Source organism: Crocodylus siamensis, chromosome 3 (genome assembly GCF_052110815.1).
Source record: "Crocodylus siamensis isolate JL-2025a chromosome 3, ASM5211081v1, whole genome shotgun sequence".
Taxonomy (NCBI): domain Eukaryota; kingdom Metazoa; phylum Chordata; order Crocodylia; family Crocodylidae; genus Crocodylus; species Crocodylus siamensis.
Window position 1 is genome coordinate 89,584,194 of NC_143397.1, and position 14,663 is coordinate 89,598,856.

General features: G+C 43.9%; 1 protein-coding gene across 4 annotated transcripts in view; it reads left to right on the plus strand.

Annotated features, from left to right (window-relative positions):
• Positions 1–14,663, plus strand: part of ADAMTSL1 (ADAMTS like 1) — an 872,699-nt gene that overhangs the window by 552,837 nt on the left and 305,199 nt on the right. Inside the window, exon 1 of one of the 4 annotated variants that reach the window (XM_090038774.1) lies at positions 7,399–7,784. The exons of the other annotated variants lie outside the window; for them this stretch is intronic. Coding sequence (XP_089894900.1) covers positions 7,722–7,784 — 63 coding nt within the window. The 5' untranslated portion in view covers positions 7,399–7,721. Of the gene's footprint in view, positions 1–7,398; positions 7,785–14,663 lie in introns of those variants that run through there. 4 annotated transcript variants of the gene reach the window in all.

Here is a 14,663-nt window from a genome sequence, read left to right on the forward strand (position 1 = left end):
TAGAGAATTTTAATTCCCTAAGGCATCATTCAATTGCTTTAACCATGACATCACCCTATTCTTTCTGTAGGGCCCTGTCTCATTCACTATTCACTTTCCAACTTTTGCAACACATGAAGCAGCCTTCTTTACCATTTAACAGTGATTAACCTCCAGGTCATGTCCATTCTGTATATTAAATGAGGTGTAGGTCCTTTGAAAAAATAGCATTAAGATTGTACAAACTAACTTAATTATGATATTTCCTAACTTTTGAGTGTTGACTTTGCAAACTTAATAACTTGACATCTTTTTATGTAATTTTAAACTGAAAAAACAGAAATGCCATCATGTGGCCTCAGACTGACACCTACCTAATTCATCTCTGGGACTGGAACCTTTAGCTGCCTGCATACACAGACATTTAACACTGGAGCTCATTGAGTAATTAATAGCAATAGCAGGCTTATGTAGACTGGCACTATTAGGGGAGAGAGACTTTGCCAGTGGGTTTCATAGATATTTGCTGACAAAAGAAGAATGGTGAAACTGAGAGTATAGGCATACAAACTAGTTTTGGTGAGGAAACTGGAAGCTTTACTGCATGTCAGATGCTCTAAAGTATTTGCCCATGTGCAAAGGCTCTGGGGTAGCCATGATGCACGGAGCAGTGCCAGTTGTGGTAGCACATTCAACCATCACTGCATTGGCAGCTATTTTTGCGTCCACCCGCAAAGGCAGCACCCAGGGCGGTACCCCCAGTCATCCCTCAGTCACTCTGCTGCCTGTGTGCATGTTCCAATCTGTGGTGAAGGAAAGATAGCTCCCAGTAACTTATTCTTGCTTCATTGTGGAGCATGCTGTCATGAATAAGTTTTAATTTACCTCAGCATAAGTGTGTGTATATGGGCAGTTACTGCAGAGCCGCTGATGTGCACTGGAACCTCGCTGTCTTTTACTTCATAGTATCCTAATTGTGTAGCAATACCCTAAGGTATCTTGGGCTTCATTCCAGGCTTTGAAGTGGAACAAGCTGTGGTATGCACTGCCTCCCCCACTCACCCCAAGCTCAGCCACTTCTGACTTTTAGCCATGGTCTGTTCCAGTCCTTTGTTTTCTCCTTATCCCAATACCATTCTCCTCAGTCAGGGAGCCCTCTTTTGCATTCTACAAAATTCTTATCTCAATTCCAGTCCTCTTGTGGAGGAAGTCTCAGTTTGCTTCTCTGGACTGATCATGCCCCAAGTCTCCCTGGGGGACCAGTGTTCTCATGCAGCCACTACATCAGGGGTAAGCAAAATGGCCAATCTGGCCAGAAGCCGGATTTCATTTCCTAGCACCTCCCTGATGGCATGGCTGGGGCCAGTCTCCATGGAGACCCCAGCTGCAGCTGCATGGGAAAGCTCAAGGCTGGGGTTGTCATGGAAACCAGCCCCAACCATGCTGGCAGCGCACATGGCTAAGCAGGGCAGGGGGCTGCTCTGGAGCCACTGGGAACTTGCGGCTTTCTATGGAACCAGGGCAGAGCCACGACTTCCAGCCTGAATGCTCTGGGCAGGGGCATGCAAGCAGGGGATTGCAGCTGTGCCCCAGCTCCTTGCAGCGGTGACATCCTGCTCTGGAGCGGGGGCAGAGCCGCGATCCCCTGCCTGCATGCCCTTGTCCAGAGCATGCAGGCTACAGATCATGGCTCTGCCCTGGCTCCAGAGCAAGATTCCCATTTGCAAGTTCCTAGTGGAGACCAGCCCCAGCTGTGCTGGCAGCCATGGCAACCCCAGCCTGGAGCTTTTCAGGCAGCTGCAGCTGGGGTTGCCATGGAGAAATGGAGTCCACTGCCAACCGGATCCGGCCCATGGGCTGGACTTTACCCGTCCCTGCACTACATGTTTTCCTCAGCTCCTCATTCCAAGTCTCTTTGCCCAGCCAGTCCTCATTCCCTATTCTCAGCTCCTCATTCAAGCTCTTTCCTCTGCTCTGGCTTCCTGTTGCCAGTCCAGTGCTTGGGGCTTCCAGTCTTTTTCCCAGCTATTCCCTGATTCCTCATCAGATTTCTTTCTTTCATCACATCCTTTTCAGCCTCTAGGCCAACCCTCTCTTCCAGGCTACTTGTCCCAAGCTATTTTCTCCAATCCTCTTGCTACTTCTGTACTTCAGTTAGGAAACTCCCAGCTTCATCTTTTCTAGGCTTAGTGCTGGGGGTTAGTCAGTGAGGCATTGGAAAAAGAATCTCTGCTATCATTTCAGATATTTGCATCATCCTAGAGCTGAAATTGCAGGAAAAATCCTGCATATTTGCTAACTAGTGCAAACAAAGTCTTTAGGGAATTGATGAGCACTGAGACATCTCTACTGAACATATGTGCACTGGTTCCCCTCCCCCAGAGTCTTGTAACTTGCTTCTAGCATGGGTAAAACAAAGCATTTGCCTTAAAGCTTCATTCCCAGAGAGAGCTGAGCAGTTTGGGCTGAAATTAGAGGAGAAGAAATCAGCCTAAAGCAGGATTCTGACATGGAAAATGTCTGTCCAAATATCTGAACTTAAGTAATGACGTAAGTAGTTGAAGACATATTCTTACAATGTATAATGTAAGGAAACATTAAGAATAGGCATTGTTACTATGCTATAGTAGAGAGACAAGGATTTCTTAAGGACAGATCTTTTAATGGACTAGCTATGTAGTTGGGATAAAGTTAGACAAGCTTTCAAATGCAAGATACTCATCCTCAGGTCTGATGACAAGGAGCCAGGCACTCTAAGAAATCCATGCCTCTCACTATCACCCTAAGTCATCCTTGCCTCTCACAACTAAATAGTTGGTCCAATAAAAAATATTGCCTTATGAAATCCTTACCTCTTGCATAGTTTCTGGACCATCATGGTTGCAACATAACTCTTACACTACTGTATGCTATAGTAGGCATAGGCCAGGTACAGAAGTTACACTTATTGCATGGTAAGCTTGCAGAAAGCATTCTACCACCATAATTAAACAAATGGCCAGGGCATATAAAGTACTATAAAAATGGAAGATCCCGCTCTAAGATAACTGTGGGCAGATGTGGCATCAGACTTTAGTGCTGTAGGTAAGACCACTGTAATGAACATCTGTACCAGACCCCACCACAACTCGTATTAGGTTGCATTCCGCCAGCAACCGGTGGGGCAGTCAGAATGGGGCAGCAGCTCACTCATCCTTCCTCCCAGGGCTATACTATAGTCTCAGCCAGAGCTCATCTCATTTGTCCAAGCTCTGGGCTGGCCCTACCTCTGGGCTCTCAGTGACCCAAAGTGACGCAGCCCCTGTTTCCAACCCCCCCCCCCCTTTCCCCTCTGGCCAGCTATAAGCCACTGTTTGGTATTATAGCCCAGTGTGCAGATTCCATCTACCCCATCTGGGCATTTGTATAGATTGCACTTTTGAGTAAGTGCTGTGCTGACTGTGGACACCCCATTCACACAGGGTGCTGTCCAAGATATTCATCTTGTACAGTATTGTTTTGAAATGTCCATATCCACATCTTGGTCTGCTCAGCTTGATTCATGCTTCTGTCAAGGTTGTGCCCAATGGGGGACTCATTTGGTGTTGATATAAAATGCTGCAGGAATAGATTTCAGACCATATTACTCTGAGCAATCATTTAATTTCCATTCATCCCCACCCCTTATCTAAATTTAGCGGAACACACAAGACCACAGTACCCAGCCTAGTGAGCTCTCCATGAGCCCAGAAACCTGGCAGCAGGGAGCAGTTAGGGTCTGTGTTTTTATGTCACTTGGTCTAATGCCCTAGAGTGCAGGGAATACGTGTGTGTGTGTGTGTGTACATTGTGCAGCTGCTTATGAGTCTCTGCGCACTGTTAAATACAGTGTCAAGCCTTTTAGTGTAACAACTTCTGGGCCCTACAGGAGCACAGTAATGTCCTATGGCAGGGGTTCCCAAAGAGTTTTTATGCCACAGCCCAGCAAACCATGCCCCAGCTGCCACAGCCAAGCGCAACCAGGATTTCCAACTGGAAGATGGGTAAGGATATCCCCCCGGATGGGGCGGGGGGCAAACCCTGAGCTGCCAGGGACCCTGCAAACGGAGCCTCTCTGCCTGGCTCCCAGGGGGCCACTGTTTGCTGGTCCACTAGTCCGCAATCACTTCCTGTCCAGCAGCTGACTATGCTGCAGACTGGCAGCCAACCTACCACAGCCCAGGGATTGAGAACCTCTGTACTAGGGCAAATACCTTTGCAAGTACCATTGTAATGTATACCATTGCAAGTGCAGTGACTCTGAGTTCTCTGAAGTTGAGGGAACTGTCTAATATGATTCCTTGGTAGGCTGGCATAATCTCATGGGGAAGGATATGGTTACCTACTCTGATATTCAGTGTCTCTTGGTTTGACAGTTGTCCAGATGGAAGACTGATATTACTGACACGTTGATGCTCCCCACTGACTTCATGCCTTTCAAACATGCTCTCTCCCGCTCCACCTCTGCAACCACCATGCCACTGGCCTGGGATGAAGCTGAAGTACTAGGTTCATTACCCTCTATTGTGAATCATAGAAAATGAGGGTTGCAAGGGATATCAGGAGGTCATCTAGTCCAATCCTCTGCTCAAAGCAGGACCGTCCCTAACTAGATCATCCCAGCCAGGGCTTTGTCAAGCTGGGCCTTACAAACCTCCAAGGATGGAGACTCTACCACCTTTCCAGGTAACCTGTTGCAGTGCTTCACCACCCTCCTAGTGAGAGTTTTTCTTAATATCCAGTGTAAACCTCCCTTGCCGCAACTTGTGCCCATTGCTCCTTGTTCTGTCATCTGCCACCACCTGAGAACTGTTTAGCTCCATTGTCTTGGAAATGCCCTTCAGGTAATTGAAGACTGCTGTCAAATCCCCTGTCAGTCTTCTGTTCTGCAGACTAAAACCCAGTTCCCTCAGCCTCTTTTCATGTTGTTGGGGGCTCATTAGTCTGTGTTGCATTGAGTGGGACCATAAATATGGTTAATTGACAACTGACTACCCTATCCCTCAAGGTCACATTGCTTTCCTGAGAGGCTAGCATGTTGACATGGATCCACCTAATGCAAACCAGCACCCAAATACACCCCAAAAGACACTGAAAGCTTTTCTTGAGCCCCACAGCTGAGGTGCAACTAACGGTCACAACTGCGGGTTTTCTTGGGCATGCCTCTGGGTGCCATTTTCAGAACATCTACATATGAGCACTGCTGTGGGTAAGGCGCAACTGGAATTGGAAAAATTCCCCCTAGGGAATCCCCCCACCTACTCCTGCCTTCCTTCTCCTCCCAGAGAACAAAAGAAAGTTCACCCCTGCACCTGGACACTCGGGTTTCCCAACCCTCCTGACTCCCACAGTAGGGAGATGGACCCCAGGCATCCAGGTTTTCCCTACTGGGAGGCAGAATGCAGGCATTCCACAATGTGGTCAGTACTGAGTTGTAAGCAGCCACATGGCTTTTGGCCCTAGGCGGGGGAAGAAGTCTGGACAGGGGACTCGCCATAGGTCCCTCAGTGTCTCCTTGGTCTGCAGACTCCCTATTTGTGCATGGGAGGCCCAGTTGTGATGTTGCATGGGAAGCCCATGATGCTGGATCTAGGATGGCTGACTGGATACATGCAGAGCACTGGAGATGTGTGTGTAGACAGCATTGGCAACATGAAGACCGAATGAGATCCTTGGTATGGGAGGTTAGCCATAGTTGGTGGCAATTGTAGATAACACATCTTACACTTCAGTCAGGTTTGCTATAAATCAGTGTTTCTCAACCCATGGGGTGCAACCCAGAAGTGGGTCACAAGGATATCTGAAAGGGTCATGAGCAAGTCCCAGAAAAATATGGGAAAGCATAAGTTTCCTCTTGCAGTCTGGCAACAGTTCAGCCCACAAGGAGCTGCTTGGCATAATTGGAAGCAGCAGGTGCATGCTGGCACTGGGGGAAGGTGACCAGGCACTGAGACTGCATCAGGACAAGGGTGAAGGTCCCTGCCCATCCAGTGGGGGAAGAGGATAGGGGTGTCCTTCAGGAGTGGTGGGGAGCTGTGTGGCTGGGCTGGCAGTACTGGAGCCGGTACCTGTACTCACAGGGGTGGGGCACCCAGGAGATGCTGCTCAGAGGGCGGGTGGGACCAGGCTGCCATGACCAGCTGGGGGCCCCCTCTGGCAGGGCTAGGGGGAGAGAGGGGGTTGCCGGTTGGGAATGAGAGGCACCAGCATGGCCCAGAGGGGCAGGGGACTATGGCTTGGGTGTGAGGGGCATCGGCAGGGCCAGGGGGCTGTGGGTGGGGATTGATGGGCACTGGCAGGGCTAGGCATCTGTGGCTTAAAAGTGGCGGCATCAGCAGGATCAGGGAGTTATGGGTCAGAGGTGAGGGGCACTGGCAGGGCCTGGGGGCACTAGGTTAGGACTGGCCATTGATGTTTATAAATGGGTCCTGGTACAGAAAAGGTTGAGAACTACAGCTATATTACTGCTAATTAAGCAAAACTAGACCTGGATTAGTAGTTGCCTAAACTAAATCAAAGAATCAGATCCCTCCATCAGCTTCAGTAGATCCTTTTCGAAGCAGATAGTCTGAATTGTTCTTCTTCAGGAAACAATTTTTCTTTTTCCATTATTTTACAAGCCAACACCTCTCCCAGGTGTATTGAAGTACGTAACTGGCTAGTGCCATCCAGGTACAATAAGCAACCACAAAATGGTTAGAAAGTGGAGCAGGTTAGGAATTTTATGAAAGGCCAGTTATGGAAAATGAATCTTTCCCCATAAATGGGCCAGTTTCGCTGAAGCATTCATTATATTTAGGATGCAATTTCATAGTACAAAATAGAGAACTTGGAGAGTACAGGAACCCAGAGGTTAACACATGCACCTGGGCTATCCCAGGTGAATTCTTGCACTGCACCAGAGACTCTCTGTTTCCACAGCCCAGGCAAATGTCCTAACAACAGGGTTGTTTATGCAAAATTTTGACAGGTCTCTATTTAATCCCAATGTAGAAAGGGAAAGATTTCAATCTCAAAAAATTTTGCAAAATGGGAAACAATTTCTCACCCAGCTTTGTAAGAAAACTTAAAACTATTTGTCAATTTTGGAGTGAGGAGGGGAACTCCTTAGATTTGCATAAATGGTATAAAAAGGATTTGCAAACCACCTCCCTTTAAATAATACAGGAGATTGTTTAAGGAATATATCCTTTCTCTCTGGAAGAGGTCTGTTTGTCATGATTTCTGCCTTTTATGGCATATGTTATATATATTGATATAGATTAAGTTTCCATCCCAAATGGAACTATGCAGAGTCAGGAGAGCTACCGTACTAGCCATAAGTGCAAAGAGCTCATGGCAAGTACAGCAGTAGTCCTCACTGAGTACAGTTAGGTAAAGGCAGAGCACTACAGTCATCTTTGCCATTCTGCCTCTCTCCTCCTCCTTCGCTGTCTCTCTCTTTTTCCTTCTCTTTCTTTCACTGTTATACTTTCCCTGGACCCCTTGCCTTTGTTATTCTGCATGTCTGATTAGCAAGAGCCTGATTGGCTGGCTGCCTGCTTGGGGAGAGATTCCATTCAGCTTACCCCCCACCCACCCCTTGGTCAGGAAATGTGAGCAGAGCTGATGGAAGCTGATAGGCAGGGCTGAAGTGTTAGCACCAGTACTGGATGTGACAGCCGGCAGAGGAGCACTTAGTAGCTTATACAGTGTCCGATTCAGATTCCGGCAAGGATCCAAGCATGGAATGCTGCCGTTGGGCAACTGCTGGCACTCTGTTCCCGCTCCTGGCTTCCCTGCTTCTGGTAAATGCCGTTTCTTTTACTTAAATACTTAACTGTTGCAGTTGACTTTGTTTTAAATCTTTCAAACTCCAGGTAGAAAGAGATGACTTTGAACCACTTCCACAAGTTTCAGCCTCTTTAATGTAACTTGGGCTCTGAGTCTTGTTAGCATAGGTTGCTGCAGGTAGAACCCAAAGGTTGGCATTGATTTATGCAAACTTGGGGAGTGATATAATGTGACTGGTAATATGAATGCTTGGAATTTGGTTAACAGCCCTTTTTCCCCCTGGAAGTGAAACTGTAACACATTGTAGTGCTCATGGAATTTTATGTACTAGGTGCTGGGGAGGGTGTTTGTCCTTTTTTCTTTTTTTCTGTAAATCAAAGGAATTTTTTTTTTCCCTGTGCACATGCAGAGAAACCAGGTACAACATGTATTGGAACTTCTCCAGCAGCCAACTCAGATTATCTCTGATAATTACTGTAAATCATTAGAGAGATAAACCAATACTAACTTTTAGAAGTTAAATATTATGCTATGTGATCTCAGAGGCACTTTAGAGATATAAAGCTGGTCCTTGTTGTTTATCATTCCTTATTTATTTTATTGTAAGTGACTCAATCACACTGATAAGACGCTCTACAGCTGAACCCCACAGCTGGGCTCTTTAATTGAAAATGGTGTGATACTATTTCCTTAGGATGCAAAAGTTCATAGGGCAATGAGCAATATTCTCCAAATACCTGATCTCAGTCTGGAGAGAGAGAGAGCGTCATTTAGACTTAAGTTCAAAACTGATTTAAGAAGTCACAGACTCTGAGCATTCTGGACCAGATTTTCACATGAAAATCATGACTCATACTTAATTTAATGAGTATGGACTGCACATTTTCTGCCCAAAACTCTACAGTGAAAATATTAATAATAGAATGCATACTTCTAATTGCAAAGTGTTCTTGGCATGCACATAAATTGAGTCTCTTCAGAAAATTTGTTTCACTAATTTGAATGGAGTCGGAGCAAGAAATCTTGTAAAATTTTACACCAAAGAGCATATTTTATTCACGTAATAACTGCAAGATCATTATTATATTCCAAAGATCAGAATTTCTTTACATACTATAGGATTTGGCCCCATCTTAAAATCAGACCCTCACTACTTGTAGTTATTTCACTCCACTGCTTGTGAATTATGTACTCAATCCCTAATTCATGAAAATAAATAGTGCATTCTGCTGCCAACCATTATGCATTATATTTCATACTATACCAGTTTGTTTGCATGATTTTTTTTTTTTTTTTTTTTTGCTAGAGATTTTTAAAATAAAACCCTTTGTGCCTTAAGAATTGTGATGTGAAAAAAGCTCAACTTTCTTTTTCAGAATCTTGGACATTCTTTTCTCTCTCCCTTACTTGATTACAGTGGGGGATTTGACTGAGTAAAGACGGCAGGAATTTAAATTTTGATTTGGACTTATATAAAGGAGAAGCACTGAGATACATATTCAACATACATGTTGATGTCAGAGCCTGCCATCGAATCTATATTTATATGGTGCCTGCTGCAGAATCTGTTGAAATCAGTGGAAAGACCCATGCTGACCTTAGTAGGTTTGGGGTCAGGCCCATAAACACTGGACTGGATGCTGTTCTTGTTTAAAACTCACCAACCCCATTAAATATTGAGTTATAAAGCTGAAATTATATTCAGAGTTTGAACCTGTAAGTACAAAGTACTGGCTCAGTCCTGCAAATGTAACAGTAGAAGCATTCCCTGCTCTGGTGAGTACTGTAGTCCTGTTGACCAGGTTAAGGATAGTATAGTAAGCACTCAGCCCACCAGCAAGACTTGGTATTGGTCTCCATAGTGATATATCACACGCTGTTGTGTATACCATGTGCGTACAAACTGCCACATAGAAAGAACAGCATGCTGAAGGCTAGACTTGGCCTTCTGCATAAGTGTACCAGCAAGAAGGTAAGCAAAGCCCAGACGTGTTCTCATCCCTTGCCTTACTGTAATAAAAGGCTGAAACAATTGACATCCAGCATTGGTTTTACCTCTCTACCTGTTTGAAAGGATGTAGCTGTGAGTAATGATGAATGTACTCTATCTGGGCACCTCAGGCTTTGCTGGGACAAAATCTCACTGAAGAGCTCTCAGTGGTTGATTTTCCTGGGGGGGGTGGGGTTGCGAATTTACCTTGTAAATTGCTCTAGAGTATCACCCCAATATTCACCTATACTTTGGGAACATAAATCCCAGCAATATCTCTAAGTTAAGTGCATAAGCACATGTGAAAATCTGGTCCAGAATGCTCAGAGTCTGTGACTTGTTAAATCAGTTTTGAACCTAAGTCTAAATAACATTCTCTCTCTCTCACTCTCTTTCTCTCTCCAGACTGAGATCAGGTTTTTGGAGAAGATTGCTCATTGCCCTATGAACTTTTGTATCCTAAGGAAATAGTAACACACTACTTTTAAAAGAAACAAAAGAAAGCAGGCATTCTATTCCAAAGACTTCCCTATTTCATTAAAAACTAAAAAGCAACCCAAGCAAACCACAGTTGTCTAACTCAACGAGAATGTGGCTGAAACCATGACCAGTCATTGACATGTGTGTTCATCCAAACTTGAAGTCAAACCACTTCTTGTCAAAAAGGCATTTAATCAAATTTGCATTTGCTGTTTTCCTGTTTTCAGTGGTCTGTAGCTCCTTTGCCTGCTATTGTGGTAGTTGCGAGAGTAACACTAGGAATTATAATAAAGTACATGTGTTTTTTTTTCTGCAGAATTTCTTTTTTTCTCTGCTCTAATTTATACATGGAAACTAGTCAAACACAATAGTCTATTCCTTTCAGGCTCTCTGGCACTCTACTCTTCTATTATCTAAGTGGATCTGTCTTGGATGAGCATAAACATAATTAGCTTGTAGAACAAATGTTAAATTCCTTGTTTACATCTAAATGTAAGAAGGTTAACTCTTCCATTTCCTTTCATGTATAGATCTGTTTGTCTGTCACTTTGTCTGACCATCTGTTTCTACATTTATAGCTGTATAGGGATGGATTTTCCAATGAGGGCTCCAAAATTACACACGTGCATTCTCCATGTGGCTTAATTTGCATGTGCAAAGTGGCCTTCAGTCGTGCCATCTGGGTAGATGTGCACTGGTTGCATGTACAAGTTCAAGATTTATTTGTTTAAAAAATAAATAAATAAAAGGGGGGGGGTGCATGTTCAACATTTTGCACAGTTTTGGCATCTGACTTGAAAATCTGGCTAGCACTGTGTACCCTGAATGCTTTGCATCTCCTTCCAGACCATACCATATTCCTTATGTGAATATCCAGGTCATTTCTTGGTATGTTGTTCTAGAATTCCTTTACTTGGCTGAACTGTTTTCCAGATTGCTTCTCCTAGTATATCATTTATTTACTCTTCCTCCACTGAGTTCAAGAGTTTTGTGAGAATCTGTATCCAACTTGTCATAAGGTAAACGGAGCTGGTGCTGCAGTGTTCTCATTTGGACCCAGGTCCTGCAATTTTCACTCAGGCAAAATTCTCATTGAGATTAATAGGACCTGGGCCTAAGTCAAGACTGTTGGTGGCATTAGGCATTAGGTTTCTGGTGGTATTTTTAAGCCTTTGGTTTAATTCTTAGTCTGGCAAGACAAAAAAAAAACACCTCAGAACATCTGGAGCATCAGAACACATTTAGCCAGAACCACAGTGGCCCATATCAACTTGTTAACTGAATGAATTACTCTATTAATTATTAACTGAATAAAGTAATCGATGAATATGATGCTTGAGCGCTCGCTAATCAGGGCAAAGAAGTTTTCCCAGGACAGTGTCATTAACTTCTGCATAATCTGAGCTTTCGTTTCCATTATCTTTGGACGACAACCATTCAAACTGAATGGATCCAGTGTTGCTAGCCTGAGTTTGCAGAAAGAACCATTACAGCTGCTGCTGCTGCTTTCTCCAGCTACTACAGTGACTAGCTTTATCAGAACCCTGTGGGTGGCAGTAGAATTGACCGATATCAGCCTATTTCATTGTGCTGAGCATTTGGAGAGCCAAATGCTGGTTCTGTTTAAAAAGTAATAATAAAAAAGAGGTTGAAGGAAGGAGCCTGTATGGAAATGACCAGAAAGCTGAGGAAGGAGGTAAGGTAGTGAAGACACTCTCCAATAGTCAGGGGCCATCCTGTGGTCATGATGTTCTAGGATCAGGAAGTGGAGAGAGAGAGAGTGCTTCGTCTTCCTTCTAGTAGCCAGGAGGAGTTTAGAGGGAGTTGTCAACCACAGCAAACAATAGTAGCTAGAAGCTGATATAAAAGCTGGAGCACTTTGAAAAAGGACAGAGCATCACCTTCTGTTCTCTTCTACCTCTGTAAGTATTCTAGCACCCATATACAGGGGTTACAAATAGTACCAGACATATAGGGCATGTCCCCATGAGCGGGAACATGCGTTTCCCCAGTGACAAACAGCCGTGGCACAGCATGGGCCTTACTTGGGGTCCTGGGGCCTCTGGGGGCTGCAGCCATGGCGATCCTGGAGGAAGAAGCCTTGGCCAGCAGCTAGAACATGGCTCTGGCCAGTCAGGCTTCAGTTTCAGGCAGCACCCACTGCCACCACATACACCGCCCCTGTTTTTTGTAGGTGCGGGATTTTTTTGACATCGGGATCTCCCAGTGTCAAAGCCTCTTCCCCAACACTGCAAATTAGCAGTACCGGGAATGCCTGCACGAGCCCAAAATGGCCAAACACCTACACCTACTGGTCACAGAGGGTGTTGTGAAAGATGACCAACCATGACAATGACAGGAAAGAAACCAAATTCTTCCCTATAGAGCTTCTGACCAGTAGGTGTTCGGCCAATATGTGTCTGGTAGTATTTGCAAACCCTTGTATATGGCTGCTAAAAGGCTTACACAGGCAGAGGAGAGCAGAGTGTGATGGCATAAGCTTGAAAACTGGTTTTAATGAGAGAAGGGACAAAACAGTAAATATGGGGATGAAAGTAGAAATCACAATTTAGAGCAAGTCAGGAAACGAGAGAGAGAAGAAAAATGGGGTGCAAGAAGAAAAGAGGAAGTGGACACCTATAGGCAAATCATGGAAAGATGCACCATAAATATCAGGTGCCTGCTTTTCTGACAGCAAAGCTACGCATGGGCCAGTTAGCGATAGGCAATTCCTTCTGTATGTGTTTAATTATTGATGGTGCTTTATGTGGGTGGTTGGCAATGGTCAATACATGACAAACTGAATCCTTTGAAGTGCCATCCTCTCTCCTATTTCCACCCTATTTGCCAAAGTAGGCAGACAATCTCACTGCATTTCAAAGAGTGAGATTTGCCATTATAGGCATTGAGGGCCCAGTAAAGAAGTGTGTAGACTACTGTGTGGTACTGTATTATTACTCTTCTTATAGCAATGTTACTTTTTCACAGAACGGCTTCCCTGTAACCTGGGGTTCATTATAACTTGAACTTCAGTAGGCATACTCCTGTCCATTAACACAACACAATACAAGACTTTCATTCTGTTAACTGTCAGTGCAATGAAGTATCACTCCTTTGGAGTTCACCAAAATACAGATTGTGTTGCATTTCTTAAAAATGGGTAAATGCTTTTATTTCTTTAAATCACAACAGTTTTTAAATTTACTTTCACATGCAAGCAACCAACCAACCTCTCTCTCCTGCCAGTACTAGACGTTGTCCAAATTTCTTGTAAAAATAACCAAAATAACTGTGGTGAAATCTGAAGGCATTATAGATGGGTTACTGGGGGAGGGGAGAGAAAGCAAAGTACAGTACATGTGAAATTTATTCCACTTATGAGGCAGGCATATGTAGAACTGTCTAATAGTTTCACCACCTGTGAATGATTTGGATATATCTTATAAGTGGGTTCCTTTTTATATTTATGTAGAGAAATAAGTTTATGTTCACTGATTCTACAATACGTTAATTTTCACAGTTTCCATTTTCATCTTTGTTGCCTTATGGAATTTCTTGCAGAGCTTCAAATATTTCTTAAGATGGTGTCCTGGGATGTCTGCATTTCTAGGACATCTTTAAGAGCAAGTTTAGCAGAGAGTGTCAGGGTAGTGGGAAAGGGGTGTGTGATAATGTAAGACATCCTGAAATAAATTCCAAGATCACTAAAGAAATGAGACCGGAAATTATATGCAACATATAATAAATTCAAACTGTCCCATAAAATAAATATAACTCATTTTTGTTTCCACATGAAAGCGCTGAAAGGGTGTCAGATATCCCCTCCCTACTTTGTTGGATATAATATTAGCCCTTGTTTGAAGCCTACCAGAGTATTGTTCAAATCTTGTGCTGCATCAGTAGAACCAGAAAAGAAAAGGAATAAAGGAAGCACTAAGGACACCTACTGTTCTGGTGCTGAAATGTGATTGGGGGATTTTATTTACTTATTTATTTTTATTCCTTTCAGTCTGACTGTTTAAAGCCATTTCTCACTGAGAGCTAATATAACTGCCTTATACACAAGGCCCCCTGCTGCCTTACTTTTTCATTTTAGTATGTGGATGGGCTCTCATTATAAATGTGCTTTGGATATGACATTTTCATAGTTACTGTAACTTAAATATAGGGAAAGTTCAAGTCAGCATGACATCAGCAATGTGTTCCTTAAAGAGCTAGCCAAGACAGTATTTTAAAGAAGAAATAGCTGAGCTAGTCAGTTTAAAAGAGAGGGGAAAGAAGAGAGAGAACAAGAAAGTAAACTTAGTAAAGATTTATACTAAAACAGAGTGAAGTACATAGAGCAGTTTCTTTATGTACAACATTTTAGCTCTAATCCATGCATAATCATCATCTTTTCTTTCTTTCTGTCTTTAGCCAGCCA